At 30.6% G+C, this 17,700-nt stretch overlaps 1 protein-coding gene and 2 non-coding genes across 3 annotated transcripts; 1 reads left to right on the forward strand and 2 right to left on the reverse strand.

Annotated features, from left to right (window-relative positions):
* Positions 1–11,037: 11,037 nt before the first annotated feature.
* Positions 11,038–17,656, reverse strand: LOC150029190 (ATP synthase subunit b, chloroplastic). The gene is made up of 2 exons (XM_090299020.1): positions 17,490–17,656; positions 11,038–16,803 (listed from the first exon to the last, which is right to left on the reverse strand). Exons 1-2 carry the CDS (start codon positions 17,654–17,656, stop codon positions 16,392–16,394), a joined length of 579 nt encoding a protein of 192 aa, XP_090155146.1. The 3' UTR covers positions 11,038–16,391.
* TRNAS-GCU (transfer RNA serine (anticodon GCU)) lies at positions 12,801–12,887 on the reverse strand. The gene has a single exon. It is a non-coding gene; the product is annotated as a tRNA-Ser (tRNA).
* Positions 14,558–14,629, forward strand: TRNAR-UCU (transfer RNA arginine (anticodon UCU)). The gene has a single exon. It is a non-coding gene; the product is annotated as a tRNA-Arg (tRNA).
* Positions 17,657–17,700: the final 44 nt, after the last annotated feature.

Raw genomic sequence — 17,700 nt, forward strand, 5'->3', positions numbered from 1 at the left:
GGCCTTACTTTATTTATTTATTTTTATTTATCTGAACTCCTCTTTGTTTTAAATATTTTATTTTATAAATAAATTAATAAAAAAATCTAAATGAAAAAAATAAAATAAGGGAATTTCTGAATTATCCTCTTGAAAGTAGGTGCATTGGGCCCATCAGTTGTTTATGGTATATAAATTTTAAGTTATTTATTTTCAGATCAGGTAGATTTTTTTGCAAAAGATAATAAGAAAGACATGCATAATTTAAAGAAGGAAATACATCTTTTTATACTTTCTTAAATTAGTACTTTTTATTCTCTGGTTTCTCTTTTCTAAAGTTATATTTTTATACTATATTTATAATTAGCCAATAACTTTTTTAGTTACCCTATCTTTATCTTCATCTCTGTCTCTAAATTAAATTTGGTAAATGATTTTTTAAATATAAATAATTATGTTTTTAATTCTTGAAATTTGGGCATGTAAAATTAATTTTGCTAACTTTTGGAAATAGATGGTTAAGATGATTAAGTATAGATAAAGTAAATAGATCGAGATAACTAAGAGAAGATTACGTTGTAAAGTTATTAAGATAGTATATATAGTGCATATTCAAAAGATAGAAGAATAATTATAATTATATGAGTAAATGTCTTACTTTACAAGTTATCTATAGAGTGTTAGCAATATATTATCCTTAATATGCATTTTGTGATAAAACATTGAAAACTATAAACTCATAAGAAAGGTCTATTATTAAATGAGATATTCTAATAGTATTATTCTATATAAAGTGTGTTAAAAAAAATACATTTCTAGCATTTTTCTTCTAATTTATTATTTATTATATTATAGAAATTAAAATTTCTAACTTCTCTAGCTAAGAAAATGAGACGTCTCTCGCTCTCCTTATTAATCATTTTCAATATTTTTATTTTGTAAGGTACATTTTGCACACTAATTTCATAATTAGGAAACAACATTACATCTTAGTCATCCCAAATTAGCATAACTTTATATTTATCTCTTTTATATTTGTGAATTAATCTTAAGGCTTTTTAAGTGAATAGTTAAAAACAACCTAATTTAAACCCTCTATTATAATTTTTTACATGTAATATATTTACAATATTAATTTATTTTTTAATTTTTAGTTAAAATTATTTATATTGTACAATGCACATGTTAAAATTGTTTTTTTTTAAAAAAAAACATGTGCATGCTTAAGCTATTTTATTTCTACCAAAAAAAAAAAGATAATGTTTACCTTTCAAATTCAATATTCGAGAGACTACGTAGTCAGAGTTTATGTCTCTTAAACACAATCCTTATCTCTGTGTTTCCTCTAATAATTCCATAATTCCTAGAAATGTAAATATATTAAATTTAAATGTTTTAAAGTTATTTTATTAAAAAAAAGGTTTTTCTCCGATGTTGGTTGATGTTATTTTACTTTCAGTTGATATAATTAATTGCACTTATTTCAGTTGACATTAATTGTAAAAAAATATGGTAAACTTTGAAAAAAATAACATTAAATTACACACTTAACAAAAAATAACCATTAAAAATGTCAATTACAAACAAATTTAAATGACATTCCTCGAAAAATAATCTTACTAACATTAATCTAGAAAACTATGATTAGTGTGGATTGAAAAATAACAGTGGTCTACGTCAATGAATAAATAATTTTAATAATGACAATCGAAAAATAATCCTGTCAACCTCAATTGTGAAAGTTCAGACTTACATCAGTTCAAAATATTTACATTGTTATTGAAAAAAAAAAAGTGGCTTACAAAGTTGATATTCATAAAGCTTTTGACACTCTAAGTTGGAAGTTTTTATTATTAGTTTTAAAACGCTTTGGTTTTCACCCCTCATTTGTCGGTTGGATTAGTACAATTCTCCGTTTAGCTATGTTTTCTATAAGAATAAGTGGTAGTTTGGTGGGTTTTTTTCCTTGCAGTCGAGGGGTAAGACAAGGTGATCCATTGTCTCTTTTACTTTTCTGTCTTGCAGAGGAAGTTCTTAGTAGATGTCTCTCTAAGCTTGTGAATGATAAGAAGATTTTAAATATGGTCAGTCCGCACGGTTATCTCACTCCCTCTCTTAGAAATTTGAGTTCTTTTCTTAAAACATATGGTGATTTTTCTGGTCAATATATTAATAACTCTAAAAGTAGTTTCTTCACCATGGATAATTCTCCAAGATTTGTCACCAAAATTCAAAATATTCTTTCCTGTAGTCATGGTTGTTTGCCTTTCCATTATTTAGGAGTGCCTATCTTTGTTGGTGCTCCAAAGTGTCGGTTTCTTCAACCTTTGGCTGATAAAGTTAAATTGAAGCTAGCATCTTGGAAAGGTAAATCTCTTAGCATGATGGGTCGAATTCAGCTGGTCAATACAGTGATTACTGGATCTCTAGCTTATAGTTTTAATATGTATAAGTGGCCTGTTTCACTTATTAAGCAAGTTGAGCAGTGGTGTCAGAATTTTATTTAGACTGGTGATATTCTGAAAAAAGGTATTGCTACCGTTAATTGGGGGAAAATTTGTTCACCTCTTGAGGATGGAGGCTTGAATATCATTAATCTTCATCATGAAAATAATGCATATCTTCTTAAGCTTGCTTGGAACTTTGCTTATAGCGACAAACCTTGGTCTTTACTCTTGAAAGCCAGGGTTCTTAAATCAAAATATGAATTTCGAACGGTTTATAGATCTTCCTCTCTCTGGCCTGGAATTAAGCAATTTTATTCTACCATACTTGACTATACTTATTGGACTGTTGATACAGGTTCTTTTATTAATTTCTGGAATGATAAATGGTGCTCTACTACTTTTTTAGCAAATATTGCAGGGTTATCTGATGGTGTTAGCATTCCGGATACAGTATCTCAATTTTGGACAGGTTGTGATTGGAATATTCCCTTCTCTTTACAGCAGATGCCTCTTTTTTTTAATCATATCATGATTAGAGAGGAACAGGATATTCCTAATTGGATTCTAAATGAGTCTGGTCGTTTCACTCTTAAATCGGCTAGGACTTTTTTCTTGGAACCAGGAGTTCCAGGTGGTTGGGGTAAATTCATTTGGTCTTCATCTATTCCGCCTTCCAAAACTCTAGTACTCTGGAAAATTTTTCATAGGCGACTTCCTACAGATCAACATATTCAGAATAAGGGTTTGCATATATGTTCTATGTGTTCGCTTTGTGAAAAGCAAAAGGAATCTATTCAACATCTTTTTTTTGAATGTTCTAACGCATTGCATATTTGGAGTTGGGTACGACAAATTTTTCTTACTTCTCATTTCTCTAATAAGGATGATCTACTTTCTTTTATTAAGAGTGATGGTAGTCCTTTGGTTAAATTGATTAAGCTTGCGGTGATAACCTTTTCTATATGGATGATATGGCGTATGAGGAATTATGCTAGATTTCAGGATAAGATTGGGGTTTCTAAGGCTATTTCGATAATTAAAGATTTAACTTGTCTAGTGGGAAATTCGTCTAAACCTTCAATGAAGAATGATATGTTGGACTTCAACGTGATTAAGTTTTTCGGTATTAAGACTCGTAGTGGTAAAGTTCTTCATCCTCTTCCTATTAGATGGGAATTTCCTTCACCAGGCTGGGTCAAAATTAATACTGATGGGGCTGCTAGGGGGTATCCTGGTCTTGCTACTTGTGGAGGTATTTTTCGTGGGAGTATGGGAGAATTTATTGGTGCTTTTTCAGTGTTTCTTGAAGTTCAAACTGCTTTGGTTGTTGAGTTTTATGGAGTTATACATGTTATGGAGGAAGCTCAAAAAATGGGACTTACTAATGTTTGACTTGAATGTGATTCTGCCTTGGTTTGTGCTGCGTTTACTGCTAGGACTAATGTTTCGTGGATGCTTCAGAATCGATGGAATACTTGTCTTAATTTTTGTGGGACAATCAGGTTTAGGGTAACTCATATTTTTCGTGAAGGGAATGCGTGTGCTGATAAGTTGGCTAATTTAGGATTTATTCATAGAGAATCTTTTCATTGGTATAATAGACTCCCAGCTAGTCTGTTCTTAGAATTCTTTATGAATAGGTATAATCTACCTATGTATCGTTTGTGTTAACATATGGGTTTTGGTCTAGTCCTCCCATATTTTTGTATTTTCTTTCTTTTTTCTTTTTTTAATAATATTTTATTTTCATGTGATGGCAGATGATTGTTGTTATTTGAGGTGTCAGCTTAGCTGAGATGTCAAGTTGCATAGTGATGCCTAACACGAAAACTTTATAAAAAAAAATGATTGGAAAAAAAAATCTACTAAAATTTGTTAAGCAAACTCTAACTAAATTTGGTAAAAAAAATAACCTAGACCTACATGAGAAAGAAAAACTTTAGTCAATGTTTATAAAAAAAACTCATTAAAAAATATATTTTTCATATAAAAAATACCATTGATGTGGACAAGAAAATCCTAACTAGTGTTAATTAAGAAAAACATGATCTTACATTGATAAAAAAAATAATCCTCACAATATCAATAGAAAAAAAACAATATCAAAATGAACAAAATGTTGAATTGAATCGTACCAGTCTCTACTGGGGGTTATTACTTATTTTTGTACTTGCTGTTTTATTTTCAAATTATTTCTTCAATTAATTAGAATTAATAGAAGAAATTGGAATAGTGAATAATATATATCTATTAGCAATTCTTTTATCCCATTTGGAAGGATATCATTTCAGAATTATCTATTACTGTTTATGTCTTTAGCATGACTGACTACGTGATTAAATGTGGAGGAAAGTGGGATAAATGGCCGATACTACTGGAAGAATTCCTCTTTGGATAATAGGTACTGTAACTGGTATTACTGTGATCGGTTTAATTGGTATTTTCTTTTATGGTTCGTATTCCGGATTGGGCTCATCTCTGTAGTCATCGTATTCTAATTGGGTTTTTGAAATGAAAGCGTAAGAACTCAACGGGGATCCACGCTTTCTTTGACGAATGCAAGTGGATCCCTTTGAGTTCTTAAAAATTCGAATCTTTTTTTCATATAAACGACTACTTCGTCCGATGTTTCAAAAAATTCCATTTCATTCTTTTTTTTTCACTACATATTATATACAATAAAAGATTATCTGGCAGACATATTCTAAGTTGGAAAAAATAGAAACTAAGATATAGGATTTTTCAGGAAGGGATGAAAAAATATTATTTTCTTTCTATTTTGAGAATATTTCGATTTCAACACAAACAAAAAGGAATCGGACTCTAGGAAAGGACAAAGAAAAAACAAAGAATTCCCCTTACAGTAACTTTTCCATATTTGAATATATATATTTTATATTATACAGATATAGAATTACAAAAATTATCAAAAAAATGTTGATAAATACGCGGAACTAAAAATTCATTTCGAACAATTGAACCTTCTCAAATTGTTTCTTCTTAAGAACTAAAAAAATTTGTGCTAAAATAATAGATGCCAAGAAGAATAAGAGACCTTGGACACGTAATGGATCTTGAAGTACTATTTCCGCATCCCCCTGACCAAATCCACCAACATTAGGATTACTTGTTAATGGCTGATCAAGTTTGATAGATTCACCTTCTGAAACAAGAAGTTCTGGTCCTGGAGGTATAATATCAATCACTTCATGCTCATCCAATGTATCTACTATAGTGATTTCGTACCCCCCTTTTTCTTTTCGTATTATTTTTTTGACTATACCTGCTGCTGTAGCATTATAAACATTATTATTACTCTTGCTCCCGTCAAGATAAATCTGACCCCTTCCCCTGTTCCCGCCTACGTATATAGGATATTTTAAGAAATGAATATCTCTTTTACTAGCGGGATCCGGGGAAAGAATAGGAAAGGTTATTTCCTTATATTTCTGACCAGGAACAGGGCCTACCACAAGAATATTTTTTTTTGTAGGGCGATAGTTTTGAAAAGACAGATTGCCTATCTTCTCTTTAATCTCAGGCGAAATACGATCGGGGGGTGCCAATTCAAAACCTTCCGGTAAAATAAGAACAGCCCCCACATTCAAAGTTCCCTTTTTACCATTAGCTAGAACTTGTTTCACTTGCATATCATAAGGAATTCGAACAACTGCTTCAAATACAGTATCAGGAAGTACCGCTTGTGGAACCTCAATATCCACGGGCTTATTAGCTAAATGGCAATTGGCACAGACAATACGACCGGTTGCTTCTCGGGGATTTTCATAACCCTGCTGTGCAAAAATTGGATATGCATTTGAAAAGGGTGCTCGAATTATTATATATATCATGACCGATATAGAAATGGATCGGGTAATCCCTTCTTTTATACAAGAAAAAGCATTTCTAGTTTGCATGGTCTACTCATTGATCCTGAAAATTTCTACAATAAGATTAGGTAGGTCACTCGCACAGTTCCCTATCCAAGGTCGGAACCCCCATTTTTAATTTAACGGGGATTTCAAAAGTTTAAAAAAAGGGGAAAATTAAAAATTCTCTTTTTTTAGCTAAAAACTTTAATTTAATTGAAGTAAATCGGGTTTTCTGTCAATCATTCATTGAATGATAAATCACTACAAGTGATGGAGATATGCGATTTAAATAACGGAAAATCCAATATTTGAAAATTGTATCTAAAATGACTGGAAAAGTGGACACAAGACCGGATATAATTTGATCATTTTGAGCAAATCCAAAATCTTTAGAAACGAAACCCATAATGAGTTCCCACCCACGGGTTGAATGGAATCCTATACATAAATCAGTTAATAAAAGAATAGAAAAAGCTTTTATTGTGTCACTTAAATTATATATAAATTCTCGAACCAAAGAGTTAATAAGAATAAGTTCTTGATTACCAAGAATAGAATAACCGCTTAGAATAAAGAAACAAATTATATTTGTGGAAAAGTGCAAAATCGTATTCATACGATCTTCGTTGTGCGTTTTGATTAATTGGATTGTTTCTTTATAGATTCCAGTACGAAGATTTTGTAGATATGTTTTCGGACATTCCTTTAACATGTCATCTAAGAAAAACAGTTCCTTCAATTCTATGAATTTTTTTAGAATACTCTTTTCTTTAATATCATTCAAGAAAATTTCGGATTGACTAGTATTCCACCAATTAATAAACCAAGATTCCAGACTTTTCTTAAATGTGAAAGAGATACACCAGGGCAAAAAGACTATAGATATAAGATATAGAAGGGAAATACTTTTTTTTTTCATTTTTCGTCTTTAATGAACTCAATTTCATCTCATTCGTCAAACTCTATATGATAATAACCTTTCTATCAAGTATAAACTTCATTACAAGTTATAGAGCTTATAGATAAATCTAGATTGTATTTTATCATTTTTTTTTATTTAAACTTCGGGAGTTAGTCTTTGCCTTGTTTAATTTAGAAAAAAGAATACATAAATCGAATAAGAAATCGAAAGAATTCACAGTCAATTCCAATGAAGAAAAAAATATTGTTTCGAAAGGAAAAGGATATTAATTGCTACTATTCGAAGAAAAAAGGATTCCTTTTTAGAAATACACCAAGGAGCACTTCGAGTTATGACTATAATATTCAGATTTCGAAATCAAATAACGTCCCATCTTTAAAAATTGAAATATTTTGAAAAAAAAACTTTTTTTTCAAAATATTTCAATCGGTACACCAAATAAATAGGACAATTCTGAAACTTTTTGTGCAAGTTTCTTTCTAGTTCAGTCCAATTCTCATCAATACAGAAGTGGTACACCTAAAAAAAAAGCTAATTTGCCAGCTTTATTTGCAATTTCTGGCGGAGTCAAATTATCTTCAATACGAGTCAAGGGAATAAACCCCTGTTCTATTGTTTCCATATAAACGATACTCTCATAAGTAAGGGTACGAGTCAAAATACCTCGTTCTTGAACTCCTGCTATTATTCTGATAGATTGAATCTCGTTCATAGGTATTTTGAGAATAATACGACGATTTTTTCCAGGAAATCCCCAACGAATAAAACATACTTTTTTATTTTTTTTATCGAAGATATCAAAACCACCACCTATATTCCACAAAAGAATCCACCACAAATAAAAACTAATAAAGAGACCCCCAATTCCATAAAAAGCCATCGTGGCCCCTTGTGGAATAAATGGGAAATTACTAATTTCCTCAGAAAAAAGGAAAAGATCCATACCGAGATAACTGGAAATTGCAACCAACAATAACCCCAATGAACCTAAAAAAATGATCAAGGCTGAAAAGATATTGCTTATTTTTGACTCTGTTATAGAATATATCAGTACTTCTTTTGATCGTTTTTTCAATATACTCATTACCTCCTCTTTTTATTATTAAGAATTAGAATTGTGGAATAAAAAACCCCAGAATTTGACTTTGTTTTTCTTTGTTTCTTTTTGACTTGTTTCTAAAGTCATTTTCATCAACTGGCGCTACTTAAATGTAAATCTTTAGGGAGACTTCATCAAATTGCTTCCAGTTCTCAAAAAAATATCTAGAATCTTTTTCCCTACTGACCGCCGTATCTAAAAAATCTTGTTTTTTTGAACATGAAGAAATAAAGAAGCCATTGCAATTGCCGGAAATACTAGACCCACTAAAGGAACAAAAATGGAAGGAAAGTTTATCATAAAAAGGGTACCTCGATTTACTATTTGTACTATATCTATCTATTTTTCTTTTTGTCTATTTTGATTCTTCTTTTTATTAAAAAAGACAGTCTATAATTACTAGAATTTCTATATCTTTATACTTAGTATATAGGAATTCTAGTGATTATAGCTAAGCCGATATATATCATAATATACCCTTTTCTTATTCTTAGTATTTTTTTCTTATTCTTTTATTTTATTACTTGGATCCTGTATGTTTTCATTTTTTATTTCAATTCCATAATTTAATTTCTTTCATTTTTAGCCAAAGAAAAGAAATTATGGAATTGAAATAACTCAGTAACAACTCCCTTTAAAAGATGACGCGGTACGATTGAATCAACAAAGCCCTTATGTAATAAATATTCAGCTACTTGTGAATTTTTAGATATTGCCTTACTCAATGTTTGTTCAATTACTCTTTTACCAGCAAATGCAATATAAGTCTTTGGTTCGGCAATAATGATATCCCCCAACATGCCAAAACTAGCCGTCACCCCACCGGTAGTAGGAGATGTAAGTATCGATACATATAATAATTTTTGAATTGTTTGATAATAATATAAAGCAGAAGATATTTTAGCCATTTGCATCAAGCTCAAACATCCTTCTTGCATACGCGCTCCTCCGGACGAACATACGAGAATAAGGGGTAAAAGTTGATTAGTAGCATATTCTACCAAACGAGTGATTTTTTCACCTACTACGGATCCCATGCTACCTCCCATAAAATTAAAATCCATAATACCAATTGCTACAGGAATGCCATTTAGTTGACCTGTCCCTGTTTGAACAGCCTCAGTTAATCCTGTTTTTATTTGATAAGAATCAATACGATCTTTATAAAGTTCTTCTTTTGAATGAAATTTCATGGGATCCGTAGAAACCATGTCTTCATCCATAGGATTCCAAGTACCCGAATCAATCGAAAATTCGATTCTCTCTGAACTGTCAATTTTAAAAAGATATCCACAGTAATCACAAACATTCATTTTCCATTGAAACAATTTTTTCAAATTGAATTGATAACAATTTTCGCATTCAATCCACAAAGTGGAATCACTATCATTTGTATCATTCGTACTAGTTATGAAACTAAAACTAGAATTCTCACTTTCACTACTTATTTCCTTACCAAAAAAGTAACTATAAAAAGAACTTTGATTGTATTTTTCAATATCACCAAAAATGCAACTATCAATACCGATTTGAGAATGAAAATAACTCTCAATGCAACTATGAATATTATTGTTCCAACTAAATGGAGTATTATACATGTAATGATCGTAATCACTCTTAATAACAGTATTCAGATATCTAGAAAAAAAATTTTCTTGTTCACTTATAAAAGAATGATTGTTGTTAATCTCCAAAGTTTTCTTTTCAATATCTAAATATATGGAATAACTGTTCCTCTTATTATCCCTAACTAAAAAAGTTTTATCAGATAGGAAATCCTGTATGTTATCGGCACCTACTAAATAATCCAAAGAGTTATAACTAGAATTATCACTATCATCCCACCTATTAATTTTTTTATGTATATCACTTAAAATTTTTGGTTCTTCGTTTAGACTGGTATTCTCAATAGGACCAAGACTCTCCTTGAATTCACACCCGTATTCTAACTCCCTATTAAGTAACATAGAATTGAACCGCCATTTTTTCATAGAATTTTTTCCTGTATTTACATAAAAATATAATAAATGTAATGTATAGTCCTTGGATGAAAATTAAAATAATAGAAATATTCCATTTTGAATATTCTATCTCATGTATTTATTATCAAAAAAAAGTATCTAAATCAAATAACTAGCGTTAGTAACTGACAAAAAGAAAGAGCGGGTAAGTATTAAAAAGAAATGATAATAAAATAATAAGAATAAGAAAGATTCAATAAAAAAATACCCTAATAGGGGGTAATCTCTTTTTAAGCCCCATTACTATATTTAGTGACTCTTTTTTTTTTTCCTATATTCTATCTTTTCTCTCTATACAATTTTTCATTTTGTTTTGAAGATTGATGAAAATTTCATGAATTTTCTGACTATATCAAATTGCATTCTATGATTCTATATAAACAACAAGAAATAAAAAAATGAAGTATGAATATAACAAGAGAGCGGGGAGTTTTGTAAATCTATATACAAGTAATCCACATCCCTTTTTGATTTCATTCATTGAATTTCGTTTGTTGATTCGAGTTAAGTTCCATAAAAACACCTGGCTTTTTTTAAATATGCTGAACAGTTCCTGTAGGTTAAGCGCCCCCCCCCTTTCACGGAAATCAAAGAATAACAGGAATATTTAAAATGATGTCAAGTCAAGAGCATGTTCATTTCTCAAATACTAGAAAAAATGGCGGATATCAGAATCCACCCCTAATTGAATCATGTCTTTTCAATCCGCACGTTGTTTTTTACCACATTGTTTCAAACGAAGTTTGACTATAACATTCCTTTAGCTTGGATCCAGTATGGAATTCTCGAATCATGAATAAGCATTGATTCATTCGCTACATAAAAATTTATCCTTTTTTTACGTTTTGTTTTTTCTTATATAGAATGAAAACCCTTTTTAAAAGTAAAGACATAAATGAAATTTAACTTGATATTCTATGAATCTATTTTCTACTCTAAATTTTTTTTGTAAAGTAGAAAAATTGTCATTTTTTCAAAAAAAAGGGGGTCCCTTTTAATTATGAGATACAATCTGTATTCAAATATGATATACACAATAAATAGATGTGCTCTGGGACGGAAGGATTCGAACCTCCGAATAGCGGGACCAAAACCCGTTGCCTTACCGCTTGGCCACGCCCCATTTTACATTAATAAAGACTATTATTTATATTGGTTGTTCGTCAATTCCAGTTGGAAAATTTCTATATAAAAATTTGTCACTAGTATTTGATATGCGTATCTACATATCTATCTATATCTATAAATGGATATAGATAGATAGGATCAAACTCAATTTATTGATCATTACATACAATTCAATTAAGATATTATATATAAGGAAGTAGGATTTATTCGATTTTTTTGATTTCATAATAAAAATATTATGAAATTGGATCAGTTCAAATAAAAGAAGGATTCTGGAGGTTCTTATCTTATTTGATTCATTTGTTTACTTTGATTCATAACTCTTTATTTTCATTTTTATTGTATTATGTATATAATGCAATAAAAATGAAAATTATAATTCAAAAAAAAAACAAAAATAACTTTTATTTTATTAAAGAACAAAATGTTTGTTATGCTTAATATCTTTAGTTTGGTCTGTATTTGTATTCACTCCGTCCTTTATTCAAGTAATTTTTTCTTGGAGAAATTGCCCGAAGCCTACGCTTTCTTGAATCCAATTGTGGATATTATGCCAGTAATACCGCTACTCTTTTTTCTTTTAGCTTTTGTTTGGCAAGCTGCTGTAAGTTTTCGATGAGATTCTTAATTTGAATAATGTCTTAAAAAAATGAATAATTTATCAGAAAACTAAAATTCGAACATTTTAACAATTTATAAGATCAGATAAGTCTTACAGTGTGAATTCTCGATTTCAATATTGAAATTTTTCGATATTTAGTAAAAAAGAGGAACCTTCTCATCATTTACGTTTTTTGAATGGAAAAATACTAATCCGATTATTCGATTGGAGCCCCTCACCAATAGACTACCTAAATTGCAGAAAAAAAGGATTTTTGGTCAAAAGAATTATTTATTATTTGTAATAAAATAATCGACTCTTACTACTAATTCATTTTTGAAACTAATATATATATCCTCATATCCTAAAAAAACTTCATTTTATATAAACTGAATATCTTAGTATTAAAAGAAAAAAATGTGTTGTAATATAAGAGAATCTATTCTCTTTCTTTGTCGTTTTTTAATTATCTTGGAGATTTCATAATGCTTACTCTAAAACTATTTGTTTATACGGTAGTGATTTTTTTCGTTTCTCTTTTCATCTTCGGATTCCTATCTAACGATCCAGGGCGTAATCCAGGACGTGAAGAATAGAATAAGATAAAAGTGGATTCTGTCTTTTGCTTGTGCGGGATTTTTAAATATTTTTATTTGGATTTTCTCTATTTTAACATCTTTAACTAGTAAATAAAAAAACAAGTTCAAAAAAAAAAAAGACCAAAATATCAACGGAAAGAGAGGGATTCGAACCCTCGGTACAATAATTTGTACAACGGATTAGCAATCCGACGCTATAGTCCACTCAGCCATCTCTCCCCAATTGAAAAAAAAAGAATTACTTTGTTTATGTTATATCACATAAACAAGACGAACAAAAAGGGAGCTTAAAAAAAAAAAGAGACTTGCTTTTTTTTATTTTTTATCTTATCTCTCTTTTTTTTTTTCATTATTCTATATTCTTCTATTTTGGAGTTTTCTTTTTTTCTTTTTCTACAGCCAAAGAGCCCGGCCAGTACCTAGTCGGGCTCTTTTTATTTTATTCCCATGAATATCGAAGAGCAATTCTTTATTTGAATGGCTTTTCTTCGAAAAAAAAAAGATTTGTAATTCAAACACAATCAAAAAGAAATAAGAGATACGGATAGATTCCTATGAGATAAAACCAAAATAAGATAATCTAAAAATGTTCTATTTTCTGACTCCCTCTCTTTTTTCTGATAATGTAAATTGTATATGTAAATTGTATATATATAACCTTCAACAAAATAAAAAAATTGAATTTTTAATTTACCCCATTTTTCAAATTTCATTAGAAGATCCTCTAATGAAACATGTCAATACTCGAATTATTAGAATATTATGCCCCTCTATTTCTTTATTTTGTCTGATTGCTTTGTTCGACAAAAGATACAATAATGATATTGTAGCGGGTATAGTTTAGTGGTAAAAGTGCGATTCGTTTCATGGACCCCTAAAAAGTTAAGGGATCCCCCGTTTGATTCATATTCCGATCAAAAACTTTATTTTTTACTTAAAGGGACTCCTTTATACCCCTCGATGAATGATTTGCGGTATAATATACATTATTGTAATTTGTATACAAGAAGAATCAAATCTAATTTGACAAATTGAGTTCTAAAATTATGAAACATAAGTTTTTGGAATTGGATCTAGAATCCGAATTTTTTGAGTATTACTAAAGGATCTATGGAGAGAAATATACAAAGTTTCTTTCTAATCGTAACTAAATCTTCCATTTTTTTGCATAGTAGAAATTGAAGCTAAATAGCTATTAAACGATTCTTTTAGTTTACTAGAGACATCGACATTTTTTTAGCTCGATGGAAATTTTATTACTTTCCTAAAGATTTTCTGAAATAGAAATAGAGAACGAAGTAACTAGAAAAAAAACATAGATTGTTAGAATATTGCTCTTCTAGAGGGATCATCTAAAAAGCAAGATATTTTAAACCTATTCATAAAAAAGAAAAAAAAGGCTGACATAGATGTTATGGGTCAATTTTTTTTTATTGTCCATCTCTTCATTTTTTCCGTAAAGGAGCCGAATGAAACAAAAGTTTCACGTTCGGTTTTGAATTAGAGACGTTAAATCAAAATGATGAATCAACGTCGACTATAACCCTTAGCCTTCCAAGCTAACGATGCGGGTTCGATTCCCGCTACCCGCTTATTTTTTATTCTATTTCAATCTATCTTTTTTCTTCTAGAATTAATCTAGAATTATTAAAGAATTTGTCAAGTCTTTATTTTCATTTCTTCATTTAGTTTTAGTTATATATATTCCATTCTATTCAATTGATTTATATTTTTTATTCTATTTTTTTCTTCTTTTATTCTAAACTAAATATTTGATTTATTCTATAATATAATTTCTAGAACTCTTTCTATTTGATTCTTTAATCTTTTTTAGTTAATAAGGTTTAGTTAAAAAGGTTAAAGAATCCAATATAAAATAGAAAATAGAAGCGTCCATTGTCTAATGGATAGGACAGAGGTCTTCTAAACCTTAGGTATAGGTTCAAATCCTATTGGACGCAAGTTGTTTGCATATAGATATGCAATTTCTACCTTGTCCTTATATTTTATTTATTCCATTTTGATTGGAATTCATTATATATATAATATGAAATTGAAATAAAAAGAGACTAATTCTCAAAATTGGAAAATTCAATTACAAAATTCTTGAATGATTCATCAATTTTTTTCTACTTGTTCCTGGAATAAAAAGAGTTCCATCTGTTCCTTAATAGCGTCCTTTAAAAGGGCTTCTGCTTCCCCAGTCAATGTATTAGTAGAAGATATGATTTCTTTGAATTGAGGTTTATTCGTCTTTAAGTAAGCACGTAACTCAACAAGAAATTTCCTTACCTGTCCAATTTCTAATGAATCAAGATAACCATTCGTTCCGGTATAAATAGTTACTATCTGTTCTTCCACAGTAAGAGGAGCTGATTGGGATTGTTTAAGCAACTCGCGCAATCGTTGACCTCTTGCTAATTGATTTTGAGTAGCTTTATCTAGATCAGAAGCAAATTGTGCAAAAGCTTCTAATTCTGCGAATTGTGCTAATTCCAATTTTAATTTACCAGCTACTTGTTTCATGGCTTTAATTTGAGCCGCCGATCCAACTCTGGAAACTGAAATACCAACATTAATAGCGGGTCTTATTCCAGCATTGAATAGATCGGCCGATAAGAATATTTGGCCATCTGTAATGGAAATTACATTAGTAGGAATATAAGCTGAAACATCTCCCGATTGAGTTTCAACTATTGGTAAAGCAGTCATACTTCCTTCGCCTAACTGAGAACTTAATTTAGCGGCTCTTTCCAAAAGACGCGAATGTAAATAAAAAACATCCCCTGGATAAGCTTCGCGACCTGGTGGTCTTCGTAATAGAAGAGACATTTGCCGATAAGCCTGTGCTTGTTTGGAGAGATCGTCATAAATGATTAAAGTGTGACGTTCACGGTACATAAAATATTCAGCCAGAGCTGCTCCTGTATAAGGCGCGAGGTATTGTAATGTAGCTGGAGAATCCGCTGTTTCAGCTACTACAATAGTGTATTCCATTGCTCCTCTTTCTTGTAAGGTAGTTACCACTTGAGCCACAGAAGATGCTTTTTGACCAACAGCTACATAAACACATATTACATTTTGTCCCTGTTGATTGAGAATGGTATCTGTGGCTACTGCTGTTTTACCTGTTTGTCTGTCTCCAATAATTAATTCTCGCTGGCCCCGTCCTATGGGGATCATCGAATCAATAGCAATAAGTCCTGTTTGGAGAGGCTCATATACCGAACGTCTTGAAATAATACCGGGAGCGGGAGATTCAATTAATCGAGATTCCGAAGCTAAAATTTCTCCTCGACCGTCAATTGGTTTAGCCAGGGCATTTATAACACGACTCAAATAAGCCTCACTTACAGGTATCTGAGCAATTCTTCCTGTTGCTTTTACTGAACTTCCTTCTTGTATCATCAAACCATCACCCATTAATACAACACCAACATTTTTTGATTCCAAATTCAAAGCAATGCCTATAGTACCTTCTTCAAATTCCACCAATTCACCCGCCATTACTTCATCAAGACCATAAATACGAGCAATACCATCGCCTACTTGAAGTACGGTACCTGTATTTACAATTTTGACTTCGGTATTATATTGCTCAATGCGTTCACGGATAATTTTACTAATTTCATCTGCACGAATGGTTACCATGAAAATATCTGAAGTTTATTTTTGATAAGAAAAAAATGATGCCTATACTCTATTTTATAATAGAAAGACTAATCAGTTATTTTTTTCTTTCATCGTCCCAAACATGCCAATATTAGCACTAACAGTACGTAAATGTAACTCGTTGTTCAAGCAACTATTTAGAGTTCCTAGAGCTCCCTGTAAGGCTTGTTGTAAAACCCGCTGTCGGACTTGATTAATCACTCTTTGTTGTTCAAAATCAATGGCTTCGTTTTTGTAATTTTCTAATTGTTCCAAAGTTGTATAAATTGAATGAATTAAATTCAATTTTTCTCGTTTGATCTCAGAATAGCCATTCACCCGAAACCGATCTGCTTCGGTTTCAACTTTCCTTAAACGGGCCTGGGCTTTTTCGAGTTGTTCAATGGCCTCTTCCTGTAATTCTTCTGAGTTTTGAATAGTTCTCCATATTTTCTGTTTTCGATTATCTAATAAATCACTTAATGAAAGTAGACTCTCTTTCCATCCATTTAAAAATGTCTATGATCTCTTCCCGAACCAAACATGAATCTTTCGATTCATTTGGCTCTCAAACTCAATTACTTATCGGAAATTTACCAATTTTTTATGTAATGAGCCTATCCTCTCTTCTATATTCAAAGTGAAATCAATTATCAATATAAGACCAGAATATTCGGAGGACTCTTTTGACCAAACAAATATATGTCAACAAAGTTGTTTTTTTATTCAAATCCAAAGACTTATTTTTAATTTATACATAGGTCATCCATCGATTACGCATTGTACAAAGGGGAGGTTTAAATTCACCCGTTTTTCATTTCTCGACGTAAATAGGATTCAAGACATTTTATCGACATGAGTGTTTTATATCGAAAAAAAATCTAAGAATTTTATTGAAACCGTTTCCTTTCTGTATTAACATAGTGGTAGAAAGAGTACTACACTGCGTCTAGACTTCAAACTATTTTTAACCATAGTAATAGTCCCAAATTTTTGGTTAATAGAGAATCAAAGTGGATTACCAATGAAGCGCGAAATGCTATGGTTCTTTAAGCTTTTTCTTAAATTATTCAAAAAAGAAAATGAATTCAGAAGTAATTCGCGGGATTCTGTACATTTTCTTAATTAGAACTAAACTAAAAAGTGCAGTTTGGTTGAATCCAATTTATTCTTTGAAAGAAACAACTCGCACACACTCCCTTTCCAAAAAAAACCAGTACACCTAACACTACACTAAGATTTATTGGATTTGTTGCTAAAATATCGGTATTAAACACGAAACTTCCGGCGGATGGCCAGGAGCCCAAACAAAGGAAAGAATCGGTTATATTTTTCATATGATCTCATCTCCTCTTATGAATAGACTAATTCTCTTTCTAAG

Source organism: Phaseolus vulgaris, chromosome 2 (assembly GCF_051622355.1).
Source record: "Phaseolus vulgaris cultivar YP4 chromosome 2, ASM5162235v1, whole genome shotgun sequence".
Taxonomy (NCBI): Eukaryota; Viridiplantae; Streptophyta; class Magnoliopsida; order Fabales; family Fabaceae; genus Phaseolus; species Phaseolus vulgaris.